At 47.2% G+C, this 26,778-nt stretch overlaps 1 protein-coding gene across 1 annotated transcript in view; it reads right to left on the bottom strand.

Moving 5' to 3' along the window:
- Window positions 1–26,778, bottom strand: part of CSMD2 (CUB and Sushi multiple domains 2) — a 575,319-nt gene that overhangs the window by 178,064 nt on the left and 370,477 nt on the right. The window contains exons 16-22 of the mRNA XM_064493786.1: window positions 21,153–21,291; window positions 20,003–20,190; window positions 19,143–19,331; window positions 18,822–18,938; window positions 13,261–13,476; window positions 11,623–11,811; window positions 5,998–6,167 (exon numbers count right to left, since the gene is read on the bottom strand). Of these exons, the coding sequence (XP_064349856.1) occupies window positions 5,998–6,167; window positions 11,623–11,811; window positions 13,261–13,476; window positions 18,822–18,938; window positions 19,143–19,331; window positions 20,003–20,190; window positions 21,153–21,291 (1,208 nt within the window). The remainder of the gene's footprint in view (window positions 1–5,997; window positions 6,168–11,622; window positions 11,812–13,260; window positions 13,477–18,821; window positions 18,939–19,142; window positions 19,332–20,002; window positions 20,191–21,152; window positions 21,292–26,778) is intronic.

The raw sequence follows: 26,778 nt of genomic DNA, 5'->3' as shown, positions 1-26,778 counted from the left end.
TGCTGCAAATGACATTATTTTACTCTTTTTTATGGCCGAGTAGTATTCCATTGTATATATATATACCACAACTTGTTTATCCAGTCATTGGTCAATGGACATTTAAGTTGCTTCCATGTCTTGCCTATTGTAAACAGTGCTGCTATGGACATTGGGGTGCATGCAGCTTTTTGAATTATAGTTTCCTCTGGATATATGCCCATGAGTGGGATTGCTGGATCATAGGGTTAAGTCCATTTTCACTTTTTTTTTAAGGAATCTCCACATTGGTTTCCATAAAGGGCTGTACCAAACTACATTCCCCCTAATAGTGTAGGAGTCAGAATGTAGTTTGGTGCAGTGATTTGTCTTAACTTAAAAAACTAATCTCCCATGTTTATTCTTTTAGATAAACTCAAGAAGAATTTTCTCAAATTCAGAGAAACAACTCCCCACCCCAGTCCCCCTAAAAGATCCAAAACAATTTCCGTGATTCTGACTGATTAACATTAAACATATGAATTGATAAGAGAGAAAACATACATCTGTACGATATTAAATCTTCCTATCCATACACATGGCATCTGGTTCCATTTAATCAAGTCATCTTTTGTATCTGTCAGTAAAATTCTGTACTTACTTCTGGGTATTTTTATATTTTTTTAATTGCTATTGGGAATTGGGCCTTCATATACATTTATTTCCTAACAGAATATTGCTTATCCATAAGAAAATTGCTTTGATGTTTCAGTTCATCATTATACACAGGTGATGGATTTATCCCTGAGAAAGCTGAGAGATTTCTATCTATATATATCCAAACTTCTTTCTTTTCTTCCCATTAGATGTTTCTACTTTTTCAGCTTTACTGACATGAAATTGACAAATAAGAATTTTATATACTTAAGGTGTACAACTTGATGTTTTGATATACATATACCACTACCTCTAATAAGACAGCTCAGCAAGATGGCTGGATTCAAAATGAGTACGTCGAATGGATAGCTTTTAACACACGGTTACAAACAATGTAGCACATATACTTACATTCCTGGAATCAATTCTATTTGGTCATTTTTGTTTTAATACACAGCTAGATTCAACATGATATAGTATATAGAATTTTAGGTCTATGATCATAAGTAAAATGGACCTAATACTTTATATTGTCCCTATTCAGTTTGACATCAGTATTTCTACTTGCCCCACTTAAATAAAATGAGTGGGGAGATGGATGCTAATTCTTCTTTTTTCTGATACAGTTTAATTATTGCTTGAATTGTTCCTTGAAGTTTTGTGAGCTTACCTGTAAAACAGTCTAGACAATTTTGAGAGAGAAAATGGGAGAATTCCAATGTTTTAAATGGTTATTGGTTTATTCAGAGTTTTCTTTTTTATTCCTTTTTTTTTGGAGGGGAGGTAATTTTTAAAATTTTTAATTTATTTTTATTTTACTTTAAAAATGTGTTATTTTTTGGGGGGGAGTGAAGTAATTAGGTTTATTTATTTTTATTTATTTATTTTTTAATGGAGGTATTGAGGATTAAACCCAGGACCTTGTGTATGCTAAGCACACACTTTACTACTGAGTTATAGCCTCTCCACTATTTTTTCTTGTTATTAGTACTTTTATCTATAAAATTTCCATTTTATCTAAGCTTTCAGATTTTTTGGCTTATGCTTTTTCCTCAATATTATCTTATTATTTTCATAATGTCTACCTTATCTATGACTATGTTCTTTTTTCATTCCTAAAATTATATAGTTGTGGTTTCTTTATTCCTTGATCAGTCCTGCAAAGTTTTGTCCATTTTATTAGTTATTTTTTAAAGAATTAATTGGCTTTGTTGATAATTGTCACTGTTTTTAGTTTTCTTTTTTTCAGTCATTTTTGCCTTTAAATGTATCTTTCTTCTACTTTCTTTCGATTTATTCTGTTATATTATTCAAGCTACCTCAAACCTTATCTATTTTTAACCTAAGTGATATGTCAGAGACTAACAGAGGTGTATTAAATCTTCCACGATGACTGTGACTTTATTAAAATTTTTTACATTCCTAGCAACTTTTACTTAATTTATTCACGCTCTGTTACTTGGCACATAAAGTTTTACTGTGGACTGATTGTACATTTTATTAACATAAAATAATTCTCTTTTTCAGTTCATTTTGAAATGCAAGAGAAGTTCTGAAATTTATCTTATCACAAACTGATTTCATTTTTTGGTGGTTTATCACCTTTTGTTCATTGCCTTCATTCCATTTTTTAATTGGGTGATCATGTTTTTCATCTATCTTCAATCATTCCTCATCTCAGATTGCTCTGTTTTTATTATTGCCTATTTTTGTGTCATAAATATAATATTCTCTCAAATCCTGTTAAGAATACAAATTAGAAGCTTTTAAAGTTTTTTTGTTTTCTTTGCTTTGCTGCTTACAGAGGGGCAATTAGCTGTGACTCCTTAGACAGGTCCCCTTCTTCTGATCTCCTGAATATTTACACATATCTGGTTCGTTTTCCTGTCAGTGCATCATTACAGGGAGAGAATAAAAGTGCATGATGGAAACACCCAGTAGTCCCTAAATTGGGGTAGAAGAGTTAAGCCAGAAGAAGCCACAGTAGGAGCTTCTCCTGTTTCTGGTGCTAAAGTGTGTGTATGTACGTGTGCCCGTGTGTGCACCCATGCATGTGTGCTACCATGGCCGCCTCTTCTCTAATCAGCCTGATCACTCCCGTCGGGCCCTGCCCTGCTCGATCCTACTTTCCAACAACAGCCAAATAAAATCCAGAATGTCATGTCTTGAGGGAAGTGTGGCTCCATGTGACCTCTCAGACCATGTACACTTCCAGAGAGCTAGTGGGATTGAGACATGGTCCCTGCCAAAGGTCCCGTGCTGTGTCCTCGGCTCCAGGCGCTGGGGCTGTGAGCTACGTGGTCTTAGATGCATTTTCCCTTGAGGCTTCTAGCACTTCAGCCACAGGTAGGATTTCACTTCACTTACGTGGATTCCAGTTGGATTAGGCTCTTTCTCAATCTGGATCCCTTTGGGGGGTATTCCACTTGGCAATAATTCTTTTACATTGTATGTGAAAAGCACCCTTGCCTAATTTTCAGTGCTGAGCCCACACCCCGCAACTGTTATGTCCCATGAGTCACTTTAGTGGGAACTTTTAGAGGATGTGGTTATACACATGTACTTCATTTGTCATCTTGGGCTGGGAGTTGTCTTTCCAGACAGTTGCATTTTAAGGCCTTTCCTGTCTTGCAGATGCCAAACAAATGTCAAATTTTGGTGGGAGCCAAAATAGAAGAAATCAGGTGGTTGTGGGACACAAGCTGCAAGGGTGAGGTCTAAGAGATTTTCACTTATTAAAGGTAAGGAAGAGAGCAGGGGTCACATATGCAAGAAAATGGTCATTCCATGGGTCAGAAATGGCCTGTACAGGAGGTTTGGAGGGTTGGTCAGTGCATACGTGGAGGAGGTGAGGGTCTCCTGGGGCAGGAGGAGTTCAGGAGTGCACTGGGGCTACTTTGGAGGGACAAGTCCATCCTGGGGTGGGAAATACACCCGTGTTCCGGCAGATGGGAAATTACACCAGGGCAAGGCCAGGTTGTTCCTGGAGGTGACACTGGGTGCCCCTCCTGCACACAACTGTGTTGAGGTGGATCAGAGCGATGGGTTTAAACAGCACTGTTGCTGCCACTGACAGGGTGGCAGTGGGGGGTCCTACATGGGAATCCATAACTGTGCATTTCCTGTGGTTCCAAACTGCTCATGTCCCAGGGTCTCCCTCTGGAGAGAGAAGAGTTAGAGCGGGGAGAAGCTACAGGAAGCCATGTGATCACCCTGGGTTCCTTGCCCTCCCTTTCCTGGACCCCTTCCATAGAGACTCTGCTGGTTACAGGGCACTGTGAACGGCCTTTCAGCCAGCTCAGAGCCACCGCCCAACCTCCTGATAATGGCACTACAGAGGTCTAGAAACAGGAGGAAGAGGCCCTTCGGTAAGAAGGTCAAGCCTAGTATCAGAAGGCTGGTGACAGGGCCAGCTGGGCAAGTGGCTGCAGAAACAAAGTCTGAAGCCTGGGAAGATCCCACTAAGAAACGCAAGCAATCATCCCACTGTCCCCACGGCCCTGCAGGACTTCCTGAGGTCCTGAACTCTGCACCAGGCCGCCCTGATCTTTGACCTGGGGATTAGCCCCATGTCCCTCCCTTCTGACTCAGAATGCCTTGGAAAGTCTCTCTTCTGTCTATTAAGCTGTTCACCTGATCCCGAGCAGAAACTTGACTGTGCAGTGGGGTCTGCTGACTACGTCTTAGGGGCTACTCTGAATCCAGACCACCCTAGAGAGGCAGCTCAGGCCCCAGCCATGCTCCGCATGACCTCCAGCAACCGAGGAAGAATTCTGCTGGTCTTGTCAGGCCACACGCCCAGAACTGCTGCTCAAACTCCTCTCAAAACCTCGAAATTATAAGTTAAGCCTCAAAAATGCCTTTATCTGCAGGGTTGACAACAGCCTTCATCTAAGAAGTCCTCTGCATTGTCCAGCTTTCCTCAATTCCACCTGCAGCACTAAAGCAAGGAAGTCACACTGGACTTCCTGTCCCTGGTTGAGTCCTCTGAGGCTCTGCTGTCGATGGTGAACAAATGGACAGAGAGAACTGAGATCAAGGGGGATGCCTGAAGACACAGCCCTTGGAAAGTGTGAAGACCTACCTACTGCTCACCAATAGGGATGTACACACTTTCTTCTGTGTCTGTGGAGCTCAGGGGTCGAAAAGTAGAGCTTAAGCCAATGATAGGGCCCCAATCCTTACTGGACCACTTGGCCATATTCTGTTCTATTTCAGGCATCTCTGGTCCCATCTGGTCATCTCATGGGATATCCTCTTGGGTTCAAGGATAATTAGGCAAGTGTGAGAAATGCCTTCCAAATGCCACATCAGAAAACATGCCACAGAGGGTGGGTCAAGAGTATCATCTTTTCATAAAAAGCATAGTATATTCATCACATCTAGAGGGAGTCCTAAGGGACGGGGATTATTAATAGTTTCTCTTTGGATTTTCTAGACTAGCGACCTTTGGTTTTTACTAATGCCTAGCCTCCTCTGGCTACAGGGAATAAAAATACATTAGAATAAGCTAAAAACATTTCTTGGCCCAGGATGAAAATGGACAAGCTCTGTGTGAGATTTTCCTTATAATCCACTTTAATAAGGCAGCTTTTTGATAAATCCTCCAGAGTCAACTCTTGGATTACATGCATACACACACACCACGTGTTACTGAAGGTGCACACTTATCACACACACACACACACACACAAGGAAATACAAGTCATATGTATATTCAATGTCTTAACAACTCCTTCTCTATAACCCTTCCTTTAGTCCAAGTCCTTCCACTTCGTTTTCTTACATAGCTCTTGAATCCACTTTTTTTTAACCCCCACTGCCACAGGCAGGCCATAACCAAGGCCCACTGAAGCTATTGACACAGCCTACAAGTTTACTGAGACATAAACTCAAAACATACACAAATGCACACACACAAAACAGACTGAGACAAGTATGCACAGATCCCCCAAACCAAATCCATACACAGACACAGATTCACACACATGTGGAAATGTCCAGAAAAACACATCTATACCCACACATATCTACACAAATGCACACACAGACATATCCTATGAGCTCTTCATTACCAAGCTGATGGACAGAGTTCATAATGGAAAACCCAATCCACTGGCCAGTCCAACTGAATTTAATATGATGAATTATTCTGCCACCAACCCCTACTCAATTACATACATATTTGAGAGCAGTCAACAACTAAGCAAAGTGTAAAGCCACACTCTTAGACACTCACGTGCCCTTCTCTTTTTGGGTCTCACTTCTCATGGATGAGCGAGGCCAAAATCACGAAACTCAGCAAGGAAGAAGCAAGCCAGGGTCATTGGCACAGAGGTCTGTGAGTAACAACACACAGACTACGAAATCTCCCAGTTTTACCTTGAGGACGTCTCCTTCGGCAAGTTCAAATGCCCTGGCTTTAAGCTGAATCCCCTTCCCCGGTTGGGTCTGGATGGAGTAGATGCATTCGTGGTTGTTATTGTAGTTCACGGGGAAGTTGGGGGACAACAAGGTGCCCTGAGTGCCTGTGACTGAATTCCCACACTCAGCTGGAAAGAGAAATACAATAATCACAGATTAACCCCCATCGGCTACACCCGGAAAACAACTCACAGCGCTGGAGAACCTCACAGAGAGGACGAGCTGCTTGCCTCTCTAGCTGCCGAAGTGCCTGTTTACCTATCCATTTGCCTGCCCATCTATCGGACTGCTTACCAAGGTTTGTTCTAACACCTGCCCACCTGTAGTTCTGCTAAGTTCCTTTCTTTCTGTCATTTGGTTTGTCTGTCTTTCTCCCGTGGAAATAGAAACGGACCCACCAGGCACCCTTTACCTGCATAGTGTTATAAAGCAGCCTTTCCCCCACCTGTTCATACAGTATCATAGCAACCAAAATGACTGAGGAGGGCGTCAGGGGAGGATGCGGCGGCCAAGTGAGGAGAGATGAAGCCTTTCAGGATCAGAGGATAGAAACTCAGGGGAGGATGTGGCGGCCAAGTGAGGAGAGATGAAGCCTTTCAGGATCAGAGGATAGAAACTAAGAGGGGACAAGATCGAATAATAATTGCTAGCATCTTCCAAGCTTTCCAAGGATCATTTCAGGCATTAGCCACAACAGCCAATCCCATAAAGTAGGCACCATGATCATCCCTGTTTTAAAGATAAAGACCCTGGTACTTGGCAATTTAGATCAAGTCTCTCAATTCAAGAAGAGGAGGCGGCTGAGAACTCAGCCCTCTCCATCCTGGAATTTAGGGCCTCTCAGGTTTGAGAAAGTTTTGGCATGGACCCATGGAAACCCTGTTTCATTCAACAGCTAATGAATTCACACCTTCCCCTCAAAATTTGTTTCTCCTCCTCCAGAATGAGTCCTTCTTTCCCCATTGTTCCCATACTTTTATTTATAGCAGTCATCACATTTTACTTGACTTATTTGTTAACATTTCTATCTCCTCCACTGCACTGTGGATGCTTTAGGGCTTGGTCACATGTCTCTATCTCCAACACCCACTCGGTGGCTGGACAGGACAGGCATCAGTGGATGAAAGGGGAGGTGGCTCAGGGGCAGGGCACATGCAGAAGGGTCTTTAATAACTGTGAAGCCTCTCCCTGTGCTTCCCTGGGGCGGAGCATCTACCATATTACATCAGAATTGCCTGTGACCTCCTGGCACCTCTACTCAGACTGTGAGTTACTTGAGGGCCAGGGTTTTATGCTTAATGAATGCATGAATTTCCATGGCTGAGCCCAGACTGTCTGTAAAATAAACATTTGCCAAATGAATGAATGGATAAATATGGAGGACACTGACCTCAGAGGATGTACAGCTCTAAAAATAATTAGGCTCTGGAAGGATGTAAATACGAGTCCAGATGGCAGCCCCATTATTTGTCTGGACATATGGGGAGTCTGAAGCAGGTCTTGAATCTTTGAGGTTGACGGTGGCAAGTCCTTAGTGTCCCTATTCTAGGCACAGTCATTGGCGGGAAGGACCTTGAGTTCAGCCAATGGGCTACTGACCAGTGGGCCCCATATTCAACCCTAGTTGCCCTAAGCCTGGAGTGTTCTAGGCCAAAGCAGTGCAGAGGGAGCATGTGATACAGGAACAGTCAAAGCTGAGCCTCTTGTGTGCTCAGTTGTACCTTTGTGTGTTCTCTTGTCCCCAAGGTGCTCCTTAGACCTTTGAAGACAGTGACCATGTCCCATCAACCAGTCCTGTTTTTCCAACAAGCCCTACTCCCTGGGCTCTTTCCAGTTCAGGACCAGCTTCAGTTTCCTAAGACTTGCCATAAGCCATTACTCTGGATTGCATGTTTGTGTGTTCCTTGCAAAGTCACATGTTGAAGCCTGTACCCCCAGTATGAGGATATCCAGAGGGGGACCCTTTGGGAGCTAATTAGGTCTAGATGAGGTAATGAGGGTGGAGTCCTTATGATGGGATTAGTGACCTTATCAGCAGACGAATTGACAGAGCCCCCCGTTTGTCTGATGGCTGCCATCTGCGAACCAGGGAGAGGGCCATCACCAGACACTGAGTCTGCTGGCACCTTGATATGGGAATTGCCAGTCTCTGGAACGGTGAGAACTAAATGTTTGTTGTTGAAGCCACCCACTTTATTTTCTTATAGCAACTTGAACTGAAGAAGACAGCCATCATTTGTCTTGAAGGAGAAATCTCAATTTGCAGTAATTTAAACTCAGCCTATCTGCAAAGTGTTCAAATGCTCAGAGGGCTGAGCTGGGGCATAAAACTAAAGTGGCGGTGGTGGGGGGTGGGCAGTGGACAGGCTCCCTGGTAGCTGCTGATACATTAGGTGGATGTGTTCCTAAACGGTGTCAGTATTCTGGGTGCCCACAGATGAAGAGGGGCATTTGGGGACTGGGTGTTGAGGGCTGCACACATTTTTATGCAGTTATTACTCAGCTACATCACACGAGCAGCCCTCTGAAGCAGCTCTCCACCATCTCTGGGGTCATACACCATTCCTTTCCATCGAGGGAAAGGCAATGGTGCAGCGGGATGAGAATAGACTTTGGATACAGAGAGACAAGTTACATCAACTCTCTGAACCTCAGTCTCTTCATCTGCCTTGATCTGGACAATAACAGCAACCACATAAAACTATAGAGAATAAACAGATGAAACTTTGTGATAAAATCAGTGAACATATAGGGAGTAGCTAGCACATAGCGGGCACTCAACAAGCATTATTCCTTTCTCCCCCATCTATCCTGATGGCTCTGGGACTGGCAGAAAACCCAAGAAGCTTGTCAGGAAGCAGGCATTAGCTGCCCGACTGGTACAGCACCCTCACTGTTCCTGATGCCTCTTGCTCTCCACCTAGTTCCTAAAAGTTGGTTTTCCTTAAACATGGGTGTTGGCATATTTTTTGCACCTCCTTCCTGCCCCTGGCTTGCTGCACAATAGCTCCATGCCCTTCTCTGCCCTCTAATGGCCCTCTCCTCTTTTCTACCTGCCCAGCACCTTTCTGGGGAGGGAAACGGCTGATGGCTTCAGATGGGTCCAGTCCTGGGCCAAACACCTGGTCCTGACCCCCTGCCAGGGCCTTTTTCCTGGGCACCAGGGAGTGTCCAGGAGATAGAGGGACATGGTGCTTGCTTCTGGGAGAGTTTCCAAAGGAACAGGGGAAGTGAGCAGATGCACTGAAAAGCCAAGTCCAAGCATAAATGGAAATAAATACACGTTCCAGAGACACAAACAGTCATATGCACTGAAAAGTGTTGCCTCTGATTCAGGCCTCTGTGACTTCTGTCATCCCCATCAAAGGGGTCTCATCAAGGGCAGAGGCTGTGTCTTATCCATCAGTCTGGGGCTCCCGAGGCGGAGAGTTAGGTCTGCTCCATCACACTGGGGCTCCCAAGGACAAGGCCATGTCTCCTACTGCAGAATGGGGTCCTCTGGGGTCAGGGCTGTCTCTTCCACATCAAGTTCAGGGGACCCTGAAGTCAGGGGCTGTGTCATCCTGTCACACCATGAATTAGAGCCCAGGGCTCTCCATCTCCTTCTCAGCAGGGAATGTTCCTGGTAACACTGTGTGGGCTAAGTCATCTAATTTATACCTACATTGCATATGGCAACTGGGAGCATCTCCCAGGTGGGCATTCCTGAGATTCCTCCAGCCTGAGGCTCTGTGGCAGGGCTGGTAGTAATTAGAGGTGATTATAATTGCTATGCGTTATTAATAACATACAAAACAGAAGACAAATGTAATAATGAAAATATTGTGAGGGGCCATGAACAAACAGTAATTGGAATAATAGGTTAAAGAATGAGCTTTTGAAATGAGATCAATGAGGCAAGCGCTCAGGGTGTGTGCGCATCTGTGGTCCTGGATAATCCCGTTTAGGAATAATTTCCCCCAGAACCATTTAGCTGAAGACATTTTCCCAGAGGAGAAAAGAGCTGCTAGCAGCCAGATAGATACTAAACCTACTGATCTGGGGGATACTTGTGCGTCTGAATGTGCACCCAGGTCGGGGTGGGGGCGGATGCTCTGGGGGATGGTTACAGGAGAAAGGATAAATGTGGGATTAGTTAACTGGTCAAAAATGGGATTCTGTATCTATTTGTCCTTATGTTTCCCCTCTGAGATCGTAAAAGGTTATTGGTTATTGGCCATCAAAAAGGTTATTGGCAAAATGATGATAATTATACAGTACTCCATTGGTTTATGTAAATTATGTCATCTAATCTGGAATAAAGCCTATGGGTTGGATATTGTTATCTCTGTTCTGTAAGCAAGGAAGCTGCAGTTGATGAGGTTTGGTGACCTGCCCAAGATCTAACAGCTGGTCAGTGGCAGAGCAGAGCCCCTACCTTGGGCCTGTGTGACTGCCCAGCCAGGGCCCAGCCCATCTTGCCATCCTGCTTATTACTGTCCTCCGCCCCGGGGGTCTGTGGTGCTGTCTCAGGTAAGGCTGATCTCAGGGGCCCTTAAGACGCCGGCCCCCGGTTCAGCCAGTGCCATGCTGCTTTCATCTGTTTGGTATATTGGGTTTTATGTAATATTTCACTTTAAGCACGAATTTCTAGTGGCTCACTATGAGCATGGTAGGTACTCCTCGAATCCAGCCTGTGTTCCATCTCCCCCTACACTGTGAGTGTCGAGTAAACAGAGCCATGAACCTTATAAATGAGGGGCATCCAGCAACTGTCCCCACTTCCTGGGATATCACCCTACTTCTCTCCGCCCTCGGGACCTGGAGCCCTGAACAGCCTTCTTGAGCACTCTGCCAAGGAAGCTCCCGGAACCAACTCCATCAGCTACTTGATCATCTGCGTTCTCTCTGTTGCTTGCTCCAGACTGGCCTCCAAGTTGAACCTCAAACACTGAGCATCCGCATGGCTCAGGGCCTTGGCACTCTGTCCCTCTTCTCCCAGATACCCGATTAGCTCCTTGAATTCCTTCAGGTCTCTAATAAAATGTCAACTCATCAGAGAAGCCCTTCTTGACCACTTTTTATAAAAGCCTCCCTAGTGGGAGGGATGAAGTCTTCTAGAGATCCTGAAAATATCACAGGCTCATTGGACTGGTAAACTCAGCCCTCTACTCTACCAGATGGGGGCTCTCCATGGACAAACATCATACTCCTTCCTAGAGGTCCACCCAAGCCCCACCCAGGCTTCTCTGCAAGAGGCATCCCTAAACCACAGGGACGTGTGCTCAGGGTGGGAGGGAAGAGTACGGATATCAATTTCATTTGGGTGCCTACTGTGGATCCACTTTGTAAAGATCAGTTCAGGCTACAGAACAGACCACGAAGCAGGCACGGTCAACCCTTCGGTAGAGATAAGGAGGCTGGAGTGGAAGGAGGTTAGGCCACCCACCCACAGTCCCACTGCAGGTAACTGTATGCTAAGACAGTCCTTAAACCCAGTCCTGTTGGCCTCTTGGCCCGTGTGTGCTCCACTACCTCACCGCAATTGACTAAAGTTCAGCCAACCCCATTAGTGAAGCAAAATGAAAGCACGTGACCACCTACCAACACACCTTGGCAGAGGCGAACTCCACAGGCGCCGTCTGCCCCCCAGGCACGTGATGCGGGACGTGCCCTCCAGACGGTACCCGGGGAAGCAGGAGAAGGTCAAGGTGTCGCCTACGCTGAACTGCAGGCCCTTCCGGATGCTGTACGCTGGGACCTCGGGCTCCTCACAGGGCTCCAAGTCATATTCTGGGAAGGGAGCAGGAGAGCCAGGGTCAGAGACAGAGATGGGAACACACAGACGAAGACACCAGGGGGAAAAGGGCCAGAGAAGGAGACAGACAGAAGGACCGAGTACACTCTGATTCATGAAAGGTAAGGAGAAAAGGAGAGAGAGCCTGTAAGGAACAGAGCAGGGGAGGAACAGGCAGGTTGTGGTCTGGGTGGTCTGAACGCCGTGGAACCGTGAGCAGTGGGAGAGGGCACTGCAGTTCTGGAGACCCGCTCCCCGGGAATATTTCTGAGGTTGATCCTTCCCTCCTCTGTCCCTTCATCTTCACATTAACCCCAGCTTCAGGCTTGCAGACTCTCCTCCCTCTTTCTCCCTAGGCACTGAGCCAGATGCATGCAATCCGCCTGGTTCTAGAGGGTCAGAACATATGACCCAGCCTGGGGCAGCTTACACTGGGAAAAAGAATCCAAGGGCTTTGCCTGAAGCTGTGTCTTAATAATGCTGGCACGTGAGGCAGATGACACAGAAGTACCTATCCCCTTGTCCCTAAGGGCATCTCCCTTCTGGGACACAGTGCCCTGGGGCTCTGTGTTGTGGGGAGAAGGAGGGTCTCACTCAGATGGGATGAGGCAGACTGGCTGGATATGTCCCATCGGCCAGACACATGGCAGGTGGCATCTGCTGGAGGGACAGTGTGGGGCTAAGCTGGGCCAGGTCCCATTTCCTAGAGGTCAGGTATCTCTAGCCCAACCCCGGGGGGCATCCATCTGCAGCTTCCTCTGTTCCTGGCTGGGAGGGGGTGCTCTGGAAGCAGTGGGCTGAGAGCAGTGGGAGGACGTGGTAATAGAGGAGTGAAGGGTCCTCTTTCCTCCCTGAATGTGAATTAAAGAGCTTTCTCTTCAGGATTCCTTAAACACAGAGATAAATATCCATTGTTACTAAATTAGTCTTGGTGAACAAGCCCCTAGAGAAGACTCAAACACTCTAATGTGTTAATTTCAACTTCCCTTCGTTTTCTTTCTTTCTTTCTTTCTTTCTTTCTTTCTTTCTTTCTTTCTTTCTTTCTTTCTTTCTTTCTTTCTTTCTTTCTTTCTTTCTTTCTTTCTTAGATTGCTGTGGTCATGAAGTAGTGGAAATGGAATTAGAAGAATCTGGAATGACTCGGGCAGGAAGGGACTTTTCCGTGAGGTCCTCTAGTTCAATCAGTTGGGTGGCTCATGTTCAGAGTGAATCCTGCATACCGTCACAGAAAGAGATTATCCAGAAGTACTTCCAAGCCCATGATAAGGAAGTTCATCTTTGTGTCTAACTCAGATATCTTGTGCTGCATCAGGGAGGTCACTGGCCCAGAGGCTGGGGAGCAGATCAATAGTCTTCTCCTGGGAAGACCAGTGGGAGAGGCAGAATGCTTGGCCGTCTCTTCTCACCCCTCCCTGCCTCCACACCGGGACCTTCCAGTGCCTTACCTGAGAAGGTGATGTTGAAGCCTTCATAGGACATGGAGAAATCAGAAATGAAGCGGACCTGGGCGGTGAAGTTGCCATAGAGTCCGGCGCTGATGGGGGCAGGCAGCCGCGAGCCGGTCAGCTGCCGCAGGGGCTGCGTGAAACTGCCGTTCTCCGTGATGAGGAGGTAGTCGTGGCCGCTCTCCAGGTGGAAGGTGTGAAAAGTGAAGAACACACCTGCCGAGAGACCAGAGGGTCAGGGAAATGCCGGCAGGAGGGCTGAAGGGGTCCAGCTGCACGACGGGGTCAGTCCGAATGTTTCCCATTTACAAATGTCCATCAGCGTGCAGAAGTGCACGTGTGTGTGATAAACACACACGGGCCAACCTGAATGAAAGAACCTAGGGGGACCGGACATGTCCTTGCCCACAGGTCCAGTCAGGGAGGAGGATGCTGCTTTATAGTCGTCCTGGTTTGAAAGGGAGATTTAGGGAGATTCATTCAACAAGTATTTGTACATTTGTTGGGTGCTTCCTAGGGGCCAGGATCCATGGCCAGGTGGGCGCAAGGGGGTCTAGCTACACTGCAGAGTAATGAATGCAGATCAGAGTGAGCTGAGGGGCAGAAGGCAAAGCAGTCGGCAGCAGGAAGAGGGCAGGGTAGGACAGCCTAAGGAGTGAAGATTTGGGTCTTAAAAGATGCATAGGAATTAACCTGGTAAGAGGGAAATGGGCATCCCAGGCAGGGGACTTGCATGTGGGAAGGGACAGGGCCACTGTGGATTCCAGGGCTCAGTGAGCTGCATGGTGTGGCTGGACACGCTCAGCAGGAAACACCTGGAAGAGAGGCTGGAAATATAGGCTGGGCCAGACTGGCTATTTTTCTGGAAGCATCGAGAAATCGTCTTATGCAGAGTGGATCAGATTTTAGATCAGCAAGATGTGGGTGGCTGTGAGGAGGAAGAAGTGGAGGGAGGAGAGGGAGCAGTTAGGACGGCAGCCATGCACTCGGAGAGAGAGGACAGGGGCTGGCAGAGAGCAGGAACGGGACACGAGCCCTCAGGAGATAGAGTGGACAGGGATCAGAGGCAACAGATGCAAAGGAGAAAGGAAGGGGTGACGGAGAGCGGGGGTCTTGACCTGAAGGACAGTGGTGTCTTTCATGACCTGGGGTAGGACACACAGGAGGAAGAGGAGCAGGTGGCAGAGGGGTAACGGACTTAGCTCTGAACATCCTGCATTTTCAGTGTTCAAGCATTGCAAGCTGGCGGACAACTGGAAGTATAGATTTGGAGTTCAGGACTAAGGTCGGATTATAGTGCTAGACCTGGGAGCTGCCAGCGAACAGGTGCAGGAAGAAGAGGGCCAGAGAGGGCCAGTGTGCGGGGCAGAATGGAAGCCCAGGGTGGAGTGGCCTCAGACAGAAGACAGGGAGGAGGCGGAGCGGTGCGGGTGGGGGTGGCGCTGCGCAGGTAGCAATCCCTGGAATAAAGACAGTAATATTCACGAACACTTTCAGCCCTAAGTATTTGTGTGTTATTGTCCTGCACGTTTTAGTTGCTCTGAAGTCAGCGCCTATCAATCGGAAAGGAAGACACGAAAGCTCATTTAATCCTGCTAATCACTCTACAGCACGGGCGCGATTACTCTCGCCTCCACGTTACACATTAGGAAACCGAGGTACAGAGACATGACATCATTTGTCCACGGTCACCCAGCTGTAGGTGGGAGAGCTGGGATCTAAGCTAAGGCAATCAGACTGCGGAGGCTGTGCAGAACCGCGCTGCTTCTCCCGCGGCAGAAAGAGCGCCCGCGGTAGGAGGGGCCAGGAGGTGGGAGGGGCCCGGGGGTGAGAAAGGATATGGAGCGGCAGGATCTTAACACCCAAGGCAACTCTTGAACTTGTCCAGGTGGGTGGACGTAGGGGGAATGCATGCCTGCCCACGAGTGAGCGTGCTCGTGGGAATATACGCCACGGATTCGTGAGGGCAGGATCTCGGGGAGATGAGGACGCTGCATCTACGTGCTATCCAAAGTCCAGGGACCAGCAGCCTGGGCATTGCTCAGGAGCTCGTTAGAAATGCAGAATCTCAGCCTCTACCACCAACCTCCCGAATCAGAATCTGCATGCTAACAAGATCCCACAAGAGATCTGTAGGCACATATACGTGTGAAGGATACTCCTCTGGATAAATACTGACACGTTTTTGATAAACGATGGTTAGGGCCAAGGTCTTAATGCTAAAACATTTTACATGTTTTCATATTCTTGACTCTCTGTGGAGAGATACTGGTGATCTTGGAGTGTTTGGGATTCTATGGGTGGGGGAGTTGGGGGAACAGAACCCAGGAGAAGTGGTGGGACCAGGGATGCGGCTTGTAATGCCCTGTGCCCAGGCAATTGGGACACATCCATTTATCTGTTTGCTCAGAGAAATAGATCCTGAGCCCCTACTAAGTGTCAGGCCTGTGCTAAGCACAGAGAAACATCTGCCAGCGTAGCGCAGGAGACAGACACATCAATAGTGAGAACCCAGAGCGGGGGCACAGAGGGAGAGTGGGCGACTGTGCCCCGGGGGTTGGGAAGGCTTCACGACCTGTGACATGAGGGGTATAAGCCTGGAGACCCACGGGTAGGTGTGCTTGCACTTTCCTGTGCTCCCAACACAAACACGTGTGCAAATGGGAAACACTGTTCTCAGTCTGCAGAGCTTGGGAGAAGGCTGGGTGGAACAGAAGTCCTTTCCCTCCTGGCCAGAACACGGGGCTGGGTGGAGGGTGGGTCAGACACAGTAAAAGGCAGAAACGAAGCTGAATTGAGCGCTGCACCTTCCCTTTGTTTTTCTAGCATGCAAATACAGCCCCTGCAAAGGAGTAAACATTTGGCAGGGATTCTAAGGATGAGTAAACTGAGATGAAACCCCTGGGTTTCCCAGCTGTGCTGGTTGCTTGGGGCTCTTTTGGCCATTGTGAGAAAATGAAGACGTTGTCACAGAAATAGAGAGGCCCCGTGCTGGAGTTTGAATCCAGATTTGGTGTGACAGATGACCATACAAATGAGGACTTCACTGGCAGGAACCATGCAGAATCGTGCAAAGGACATCGACACCATACTGGAGCAGAAAGATCAGGGCTGTGGGAGAGGAGGGGCTTTGGAGAGAGGCTGACTTGGATCAAAAGCCTGTCTACAAGCGGAAGGGTCTGGACCAAAGCTGCTCGGTGAACCCTGAGTTTGAGTTTCCTCAACTGTGATATGTAGATGACAGGACTTCCCTTACAGGTGACATTTAACCTTTGGAGTGAAGAGCACTGTGCGTAGCACTTGCAAAGCCCACAGCACAGTGCCTGGCACATAGAGGTGATCTTTGCACTCAGTGTGTCTAACTCCCAGAGAGCCTTGGGGGTTAAAAGATGTCAGTCCTGGGGTCTTGGCAAAGGCATATTCTCTGGACCACTGAACTGGCTGGTCCTTTGGGCTGGGCATATGGTCAGTTGAACAATTCTGAATTTCACAGTTTTGAGTTTCCCCGGTCTGTTAGGGAGCAATCAGAATTGGCATCCCCATAGGTCTGTTAACCCAAGAGACTGTTACAGGCAGAGCCTGAGGAGTGCCCTCTGGAGAAGTGTGTGAGTTCAGTTTAATTCAGTTCATATAAAGATTTCCTTAGTTTCTTATGTGCCAGGCATCAAGCCCAAAGCTGGAGAAACTGCAGGAAACAAGGCAGACATTTCTCTCAAAGAGCTTAGAGTCTGTCCAGGAGACAGATGATGGAAATGCAAGTTCTGTACAGTGGGGTGAAGTCTGGGACCGGGATGGCACAGGATCCCATGGGAGCCTGTGGAGGGGATCCCAACCCAGACCCAGGGCCAGGGGCAGAGGGTTGGGAAGGCTTGAGAGAGGAAGTGAGTTCTCTGCTGACTTGAAAGGGAAATGGTACTTTGTTACTGGTTGAATATGCATTTTTAAAAATTGTTAATGGGGTTGATGTCTTTTCATTTGTGTTCCCTTGATTATGAAGTGTTCATTTATAGCTTGGCTTATTTTATAAGCCTGTAGACCTAGGTATATTTTTCTTAGAAATTTTTAAGAGCTCTTTATGCTTCGGGTTGGTAATCCTTAGATGATGATATAGGTTGCAAATATTTTTGTCCATTAACTATTTGAATATTTAATGGATTTTTTTTTAAAAACATAAATCCATCCAAAGTGTTCTTTAATCAAATCTAACCAATTTGCCTTTATGGATGCTAGTTTTGATGCTACTCTTTCAGTTCATCCCACCTGAGGTTAGACGGCCAGGTTCTTCCAGGAGTAGGATTAAACGTGGTTAAATGTGTGAGGCATGATTTGGTTTTTCCTTTTTTTCCAAATGGTTAAGCCCACTGTTTTAAAACCATTTATTAAATAAGCCATCCTCCTTTTAATGGATCAGAAACGACACTTTAATCATATACTGAAGACTGTCTCTCTCTCTCACATACACACACATTCACAGAGGAGTCTATTTCTGGATCTTTAGTCTCTCCCACTGATTGCTGTGTCCACTCCTATACTCATACCAGATCGCTAAAGTTATTTTAGCCTATAACAACATTTTAATATCTGGAAGGGTTACTCTTCCCTTTAAATTTTTTTCTTGGCTTTTCTCCACGTTAATTCTTTTAGACTAGAGGTTCTTACTTAAGGGCATGCATCATGATTACTAGTGAAGTGTTCCAGAAACACAGTTGCCTGGTTTCCACCTCCATCATGGAAAATCTCAGCCTCTCAGGTGCGGTCCATCATTAGAGCATTTGCCAGACGGCAGAGGGGTAGAGAACCTTGACTCTGGATAAGCTTCTGAGGGTAGAAGCCACATCTGCCCGCTTTCTGTTTATTCTCAGCTCCGGTGTCTGCCGCCACATGGGTGGCACACAGTCAATATTTGTTAAATGAAAGAGTATATGAATTAATGTTTCTTTGTAACCAGCATCCTCACTTTGAACTTGGACTCTCAAAGATCACTTATGTTAGGGAAGGCGGGGCACCAGTCCAGCCTGGTGAGAAATATGAAAACACTCATCTGAGGAACAGTGTGAGTTCTGTGAGAAGAGGGTTGCTGCACACAATACCTGCAGGCTGGACCCGAGGAACAGGGAGCAGATACATCCTGTGTTCCTCCAGGACACAGTGACAGGTACGCAGTTTCAGGGACACCTCATAGGTTATTAGGAGGGCTCAGATCCATCAGAAAATGAGAACAGGCGCCCGTATATTGAGTGGATTGGCCACCTCTCCACCACTGGGGGTGTTTACACGGAGTGTGTGTTGCCACCTTGTGGGGAGTGATTTAGAGAAGGTTCCTGCATTCAGTAGCTTTTGAGAGCTGGTAATGTCTAAGATCTCTTTTAGAAGGGAAATTTTTGATTTTACAAATATCTGTTGAATGAGTTCTGCGATTCAAAGAGATGGGAAGGTTCTGGGGGAGTTTTCTTGTTGGTCAGAAGTCACTATAGAGGTCACCATAGAGGGAGATCCCCACCGAGGTCATATTGACCATGAACATGTCACATCCCGAGACTTGTTATGGGACTGACACTCACCCTTGCCATGTGATGTTTCGATAATCCAGGTGCAGTTCAAGTTGTTGGGGTAGAAGTCAGGGAATCCTGGTGACAAGATGGTCCCACTGGAGCCTTGAATGAAGCCACCACAGAGTGCTGGAGAGGAGTGGAGAGGACATTGAAAGACCAGTGGCCCAGGGAGCTCCCCCCACAATCCTTCCGGGATCCCATCCCCCATCTCCTCTCAAACCCCCAACTCTCACTGACAGGGTAGGGGAGTCAGTGCCCCTTCCAGCCATTGTGTTTTCACAGCAGGAAAGCAGTCATTTACTTGAGCGTCCCCCTTACGGTGTGTCTCACCTTCACAGCTGGGCAGGGCCCGGCTCCACTGGAAGTTGGGCTCACACTCCAGGGGCTCCCCGTCACTTAATGTGTAGCCCGAGTCACAGCTGAAGGTCACCAGGGCACCCACATAGAAGTCGTTCCCATGACGCTGCCCGTTTACGGGGATCCCTGGATCCAGACAGTGATCGGACTGCAGCGTGACAGCTGGAAAAGAGAGCCCACCGCTGGAACAGACAGCTCCCTGCCAGCAGAGAAGGACCCCAGCTGACTCACAAAGGGAGGGTGGAGAGCCCAGATTGAGAAAAGGCCGAAGTTGTCTCCATCCCTCATCAAATGTGGCTGTCAAGATCCACTGAGGATGTCTGAAGACTGATCTTCAGAGAAAACAAGTAGGCTCAATCTTTGCTTTTTCATCATTCATTCAATAAACATCAGTTGAGTGTCCCCTGTGGCTCAGATGCCACGCGAAGGGTCATGGATACAAACCTGAATAAGAAAATGACCCTCTCCTCATGGTCCTCTCAGCCACAGGTTTCTACAGTGGTCTGCAAAGAACTACATCGACATCAGTCTTTTTAAGTCGAGGCACCCGTGACGAAGGCAGGTGATGAGAGAGGATGAGTGAGTGGGAGACGACACCTCACTCCAACTTCATCACCTGTCAAATACTCGGCCCCCGGAGTGCCCAGCATGGCGGCACGGAGGAGGACCTCTCATAGTTTCTAAAGTTGAGCTCTGAGAGATGCTGAGGGCAAGAAGCCCCTCCCAAGGGGCCCAGCCTAAGTGAGGACGCCCCGTGGACATGGCCGAGCCGGGGCCTCCTGGTGGAGCACCGTCCTGGGTCCTCTCACCCACCCGGCCTCCCCGAGACTCACTCTCGTAGCGGAGCTGGAAGCCGATGTCCGAGTGACTCTTGTCGGTAGAGAAGAGGAGGTAGAGGTAGTTGCTGGTGCTGATGAGGAACTGAGGGACCTGGGTTCCATGGTAAACCCCGATCAAGGGTGCCGAGTATGTCCGTCCATCTCGCACTTCCAGGGTGTCATAGTTGACCTCAGTTTTAAATCTGCAGAAGATGGGAATGAAGATGACTTGAGAAACCCAACTCGTTAATTTGCAAATGACAAAGGGCCCTGCCTGACCCAGGGCTTCAGAGCCACCTGACGTGGGCAGGTGGGGCTATTTTAACATAATCCGCACACGCTCAGTAGAGACTACTGTTTTGAACCCTCCTCGTCCTCCTGGGTGCAGCGTGGAGCCAGCTCTCCCAGCCCTCTCTGTGGCCTGGGCCCTGACCCATCTTCAGACCTAGAGGCACAATGACCAGCCTCATGGGAGTCAGAATGTTCTAGGCCAGCATTCAGCAAATTACAGCCCCAGGGCCAAATCTGGTCTATAGCCTGTTTTTGTGTGGCTTAAGGGCTAAGAATGATTTTTACATTTATAAAGGAGTATTTTTTTAAGGCAAAACTATGCAACAGATACCCGTAAGTGTCTTATGAAACCTGAAATATTTACTACCTGGCCCTTCACAGAGAAGTTTGCGACTGCTATTCCAGGCCACGAGTGCTTTGTTCAGAAGTGTGTGTTCACCCTTGGGTGGCTACTTAGCCCATTTGGGGGGCACAACCAGGGTGGGAGCTGGAAGTGGGACATAGGAGCAGGATTGGGGTCTGAGGGGAGGAAGATGGCCTTCCCACCCTGGGAACATCAGGACTCTGCTCCTAGGGTGCTAATGCTGGCTTCAGCGCTGGATGGGGGGTTAGGGGAGAGGAGGGCTCTGACATCCCCAGGGATACCCCAGCCTTCTCCTCACCCCTCCAGACATAGTTCTCTAAACAGCACAAACCCCACTACTGAGATAGAACCAAGGCCAAGGGCAAAGCGCATGCAGGCTGTCCCCACCCAGGGCAGTTGATTTGGTGTCCTCTGACCTTGCTGATATTTCAGCATTGGTGCGAGTCCCCCACCCACCCGACTCCAGAGATATCACCCCTGCCCCCGCCCCCAGGCTGTAGTTACAAGCACCTGTCAAAGGTGATCTTGATGGGGTAGCCTGGCTGGGCTTCGATCACCCAGGCGCAGCTCAGGGCATCCTTGTAGAAGCCAGGCCAGCCCGGAGACAGGATGGTCCCAGTAGGCGCAGTCAGATGGCCACCGCAGGGAGCTGGGGGGACAGAAGGGAGAGAAGCAGCTTTCTTAGGGGGACAAGTGGATACATTTAAAAACCTCTTTATAAAATGTGTCTGCCAGCAAGTGTTGTGTTTTGTGTGTGTGTGTGTGGAGGATGACATAAACAATATAAACCGTGAGTTCTGTCTTTGGGGACCTTTATGGATATATCCAGTTACATCACCTGCAGTTTCGTGAAGGGCCAGAGGAGAAAAGAATCCTTCAAACAAAGACTTTTGTCATTCTAGAAGGGCTGAAGTACAGCTAGTATTTGGGTCGCACTGGTTCTTTCTTTGTTCCTCACTCAACTGTCAGGCCTCTGGCAGAGGGATCAGCCTGGCCCACCCCCACGCAGTCAGCACCGGGTACTCTGGCACTGGAGCGTGGTCGGAGCCCCAATGCTCAGCTCAGCGCCCCTCACAGCCTGCTCTGCTATGAGCTCCCTGAGAGCATGGACTGCGTGACTCGTCTCACACAACCCGGAATCCCTGCATCCCCAGTCCTCAGCCTAGTGCTTGGCACACAGGTGTCCTGCAGTGACTACTGCTAGAATGAGTGAGTGAGTGGATGGAGGAATGGTGAGCGTGGTCCACGGCAGGTAAATCCACAAGACCTGAGGGGGCCAGACGCACCTCCTGGCTCTGAGCTTGCAGACCATGTCCTCTCGGCCCCTTCTTTCCATCCCTCAGCTTCCTGTTCTCTCTCCCACCTTCCCCATCACTCCTGCCTCTCCCTGAAGCCAGCCCCTTGGCCCCTGTGGTGCTCATCAGAGCTAGTCCAGTGCTCCGCCTTCAGGGCACGTGGCTGGATTTCACCATCCACCCCTTTTGTGTCCACGTATGCAAGGCCACATGACATCCCTGACCCATCAAATGAGGGCAGAAGTGATGTGGGTCATGTCCACATGGGAACAGGAAGAGCCCAGCACACGATGTGCAGTTTCCTGCCTCACTCGGTGACTGTGGGAGTGACGTCTAGATGGGAGGCCCGCCAGCCTGGGCCTTTTGGTGACTGAGAAGCGGAGCCCTTGATGACCCATGTTACACAGGTAGCCTGAGTAGCTTGTGTGAGATAGAAACTCCTGTTTTTAAGCCACTGAGATTCTGTGTGGTTAGATTCTGACGGTCTAACCACGCCCACCCAGACTGAGACCCCTCCCTCCCCGACACCGATGGGCGAGGACATGGACTTCCACCCCCAAGGCTGGGGCTGCTGTTACCACCACCACGCGGGCTGAGCCTCACCTGTCTAATGCTGTTCACTCTTCACCACACACAGACTCCGTGAGGGCACAGCTACTATTACCTCCACTTTATGGCTGAAAAAGCTGAGGCTTACGGAGGTGAAGTAACCAGCCCTTGCTAACTAGGGTTAGCAAGTGGCAGAGCTGGGATTCAGACCTGGGAAGACAGCATGAATCCAGAGATCTTAAGTGAAGCAGATTCCCAGTTTTAAAGGAACCCCGGCTTCCTCGGAACCCCTTCCTAGGGGGCTACTAGATGCCAACAGTGCTCTGAACAAGACTGCAAAGGAAAAGGGCCGAAGAGCTACACAACACTCCTATCTCTGCAAATTTCCCCAAGTAATCAGCCTCAGAAAACACAACCAAATGGATCACCCTTTTCACTCTCAACTCTACAAACTTCCTGAAAATATCCAAAATAATTGTCAAGTATTCTTGACAGTAAGTTATATAAGGAAGTTTAATGAACAAAGAAGATAAAAACAATAAGAATGGTAATGATGTTAATAGCAGACAGCTCATACTGATGGCTTAGGATGCTAACTGCTTGTTATTATGCTTATAATCTCCTTTGAATGGGCACAGCATTTATGAAGTTATCCCCATTTTACAGAGGAGAAAACTAAGGCTGAATAGGCTAAGAGACTAGATCAAGAGCTCATAAAGTTAGAGCGGAGATTTTACCTCAAGACCTCTGTCTGCAAATCCTCCTGCAGCACATAACATACTACAGCTGCAGCTGGCCAGTCTGAGCTCACGGGTATTGCGTTTACTACGTGCTGCGCTTTACGTGGATTTTCCTTGTGACAACTGCAACACTAAAGGCAGATACCATTGTCAACCTCATCTTACAGGCGGGGTGATTTTGCCACTTTCAGTAAGTTGAGGCTTGCCGAAACTAATTACATAGCGCCGATACCAAGCGTTTAAAGTGTAAATTGCCTATAGGTACCGATTTCAAAATCCATCCATCCACATCACTGAAACTGCTCATGCTTTCCTCTACTTTCCAACGGACTTGCAAGACTTGGGAGGTGGGGAGGGGCGTGCCTACTGCCTGGGTCTCCGATTGGGGGGTGGGGACTCTCTCTTGGCTCCCAGTCAACATAGACCCAGCCTCTTTGGTTGCTGGACGGCGATGTCCTCACTCACTTTTCAGGAAGCCACAGATCACCCCGTCACTACTGCCTGCCAAGGCTACTCCCCATCCAGTCATATACATCGATGAAGCCCTGCCTAAAATCTCCAGAGAGGGAAACTCACATCTCTCCTTTGGCCTCCGCCATTTTGTTCTCTTCCTCTGCCGTGTTGTTTCATGACCCTGGCTAGTCCACCTCTTCTCCCGCTCAGGTGAAGGGCACACAGCCTCTCCATTCATTCAGTCCTTCCCTCTCTTTCTAGTTCATTTTCACATCCCAGAGTGGCAGTTGCCAGGCAGGGAGAAGGAGAGGATTCCTAAGTGCAGTGTCTCATTAACATTTGAGAAGATGCTCAGCCTCACTCTTACTAAGAAAATACAAATGAAAACTACACTGGAAAGTTATTTCTCCTCCATCAGATAAAACCCAAAGTCTGACGACACGTGAAGCCGAGGGATAGTAGGAATTCTAGTACTTTGCTGCTGGAGATGCAAAAGGGCACCATCCCTGTGCAGGGAAATTCGGTAACATTCAGCAAAATTCAAAGGCATTTATGCTCTCACCCAGCAACTCTACTTCTAGAACTCTATCCCAAAGATATACTGGCAAAAATATGAAAAAAAGTATATCTATATATATACACACACACACATATATATATAATATGTACCAGGTTATATAAGGCAGCTCTATTTATAACAGCTAAAGAATAGAAACAAACCCAAACGTTCAGCAGTAGGGAGCGGACTGAATGAATTGGGGTAATCAACAAAATGAACTATTTCTGCAGCTATAGAACACGAATGAGGAATATTCTGTACAATGTCATGGTCCCCAGCATATTTTATGAAGTGAATAAAAGCAAGAAAGAGAGGTCAGAGGTAAAAGCAAGGGTACAGTACAATTCCATTTACCTAAGAAAAAGGTGGGAGACACACATGTATTTACTCATATTAACAATCAATGAAAGGGGAAACCCCAAACTCAGAAGGTTACCTGTGGGAGGAGGGAGGGGCCAGGGTAGAAGCTAGACTTCCTCAGAATGTACCTTCTTGTAGAGGTTTAGCTTTGGAACTATGTAAATATTTTACATAATTTAAAAAGATTTAAATTTGATAAGCAATATCTCAGAATTTAAAAGCAGAGTAAAATAAATAAATGTAATACTGTATCAGTTGGTAGCATAATTGCACATGAAGAAGCTAGTTAATGGATTTTAAAACACGGGAATTTGCTAGTCCATCCCTAGTAGGATGGAGAGACAAGAGGAATTGAAAGGAAAAAAACTAAAACGATTTTCAGTAATCGTATTGCTGTTGGTAGTAGTGGTATTACGACTCTGGGACTCCAGGGTGTATATCACGGAATGGGAAATTACGTTGGTATAGAACTGGGATTATCAGCAAGGATGAAAGGAGATACAGATACAACATTGAGGAATTTAAATGAAAAAGTGTTCTTACGTTTGAAATGAAATCAACTCATGATGCATTTTATCTTTTAAAAAGTATTTCTTGGCTCTGGTCATTGACAAGTCTTAGAAATAAGAACCTTCTCAATTGTAACAAGTGCTCCCAGTGCCCAGATTCTAAAGATCATTTCTCACCAAAAGGAACCAGGACTCTTTGGGGAAACAGTTGCTTCTAGGTCAGGGACAGAAAATGTATAAGATGAGGTTGGGCCAACTTCAGAAGCCCCCCACCGGCCAATGGGACAATTTAAGCACCAACTAGAGTAATAACTACGATGGATTTAAAAGGATAAAACACGTTTATATCCTTTGGATTGTAATGATGCTAAAAAAAATGTTCGACTTTGGAAGATGTTAGAATGTCAATTCATTAGTATGAAAACTGGTAAATAAGGGAAAATAATTAAGTATTTCCAGCTTGTGAAAGAAGAAGAGATAGAATGTTAGCATTTTGCCGTGTCTAGGCTATGATCACTGATGGCTCCTAACATCACCCAAAGAGAAACAGCCAAACATGATGTGCCTCTGACGGAGGCCCAGAGCCCTACCTGAAAAGCATTCTGGCCAAAATACACAACGTAAATCTGATTGGGCTTCTAGATCTTACTGCCAATTAAAGGAAACCTAAGAAAGAGAGGACCACGCCTGACAACCTCCCAGGGATGTAATCGCCAAAATTCAGATTGCAGGAGACTCCCCAGGATAAATGTCGCCAGGGAGTGGGGTAGATGCCTACAGATGGAAATGGACTTGAGACATCTCAGCCAGTTGTGATGGATGAACCTCCCTAGGATTCTGACTTTTAAAAAAATATTATCAAAGGAAGGATTAGATAAATAACCATGGAAAGTTGATGGCATTCAGTAATTATTTTTTATATTTTTTAAGATCCTGGAATTGTGGTTCTGTTTTAAAGAGTTCTTTTCATCTGTTAGAGATACCCACTGAAATGTTGTGGATGGAGTATTATGCCTGAAGTTTGCTTCACAATAATCCCAGAGCAGGGTCATGGGGTCGGGGGATGAATGAAACAAAACAGGCCATGGGTTTATAATTGTTGAAGCTGGGGGATGGGTACACGGGGATTCTCTATTCTATTCCCTCTGTTTGAAATTTTCCATTAAAAAAGGTTAGGGTGAAAAGAAGGAAACACATACACACACACACACATACACACATGAAAAAGAAAAGAAAGAGGGGAGGGTCCTGCCTTGAACTGGGAGAAGAACTCAGCAATAAGACAAAAGAGGGACCCAGTGCCTTATCCCACTGCCTGGCACACAGTAGGTGCTCAATAAATATTTTGTTGAAGGAATGAAATACTAGTTGAAAGGTAGAGATGCCAGATGTTATGATTGCACTGTGTCCCCCCAAATTAATAGGTTGAAGCCATAACCCCAGTGTGAATGGCTTTGGAGATGGGCCTTTAGGGACATATGACGGTGAAATGAGGTCAAAAGGGTGGGTCCTAATCCGATGGGACTGGTGTCCCTAGAAGAAGAAGAGATACCAGAGGTGCATGCACACAGAGAAAAAGGCGATGTGAGGACACAACAGGAAGATGGCCACCTGCTAGCTAAGGAGAGAGGTATCAGGAGAAAGCAACCTGCCAGCACCTTGACCTTGGAC

The sequence above is a fragment of the Camelus dromedarius genome, chromosome 14 (assembly GCF_036321535.1).
Source record: "Camelus dromedarius isolate mCamDro1 chromosome 14, mCamDro1.pat, whole genome shotgun sequence".
Taxonomy (NCBI): domain Eukaryota; kingdom Metazoa; phylum Chordata; class Mammalia; order Artiodactyla; family Camelidae; genus Camelus; species Camelus dromedarius.
This window is presented reverse-complemented; position numbering and strand designations above follow the sequence as displayed.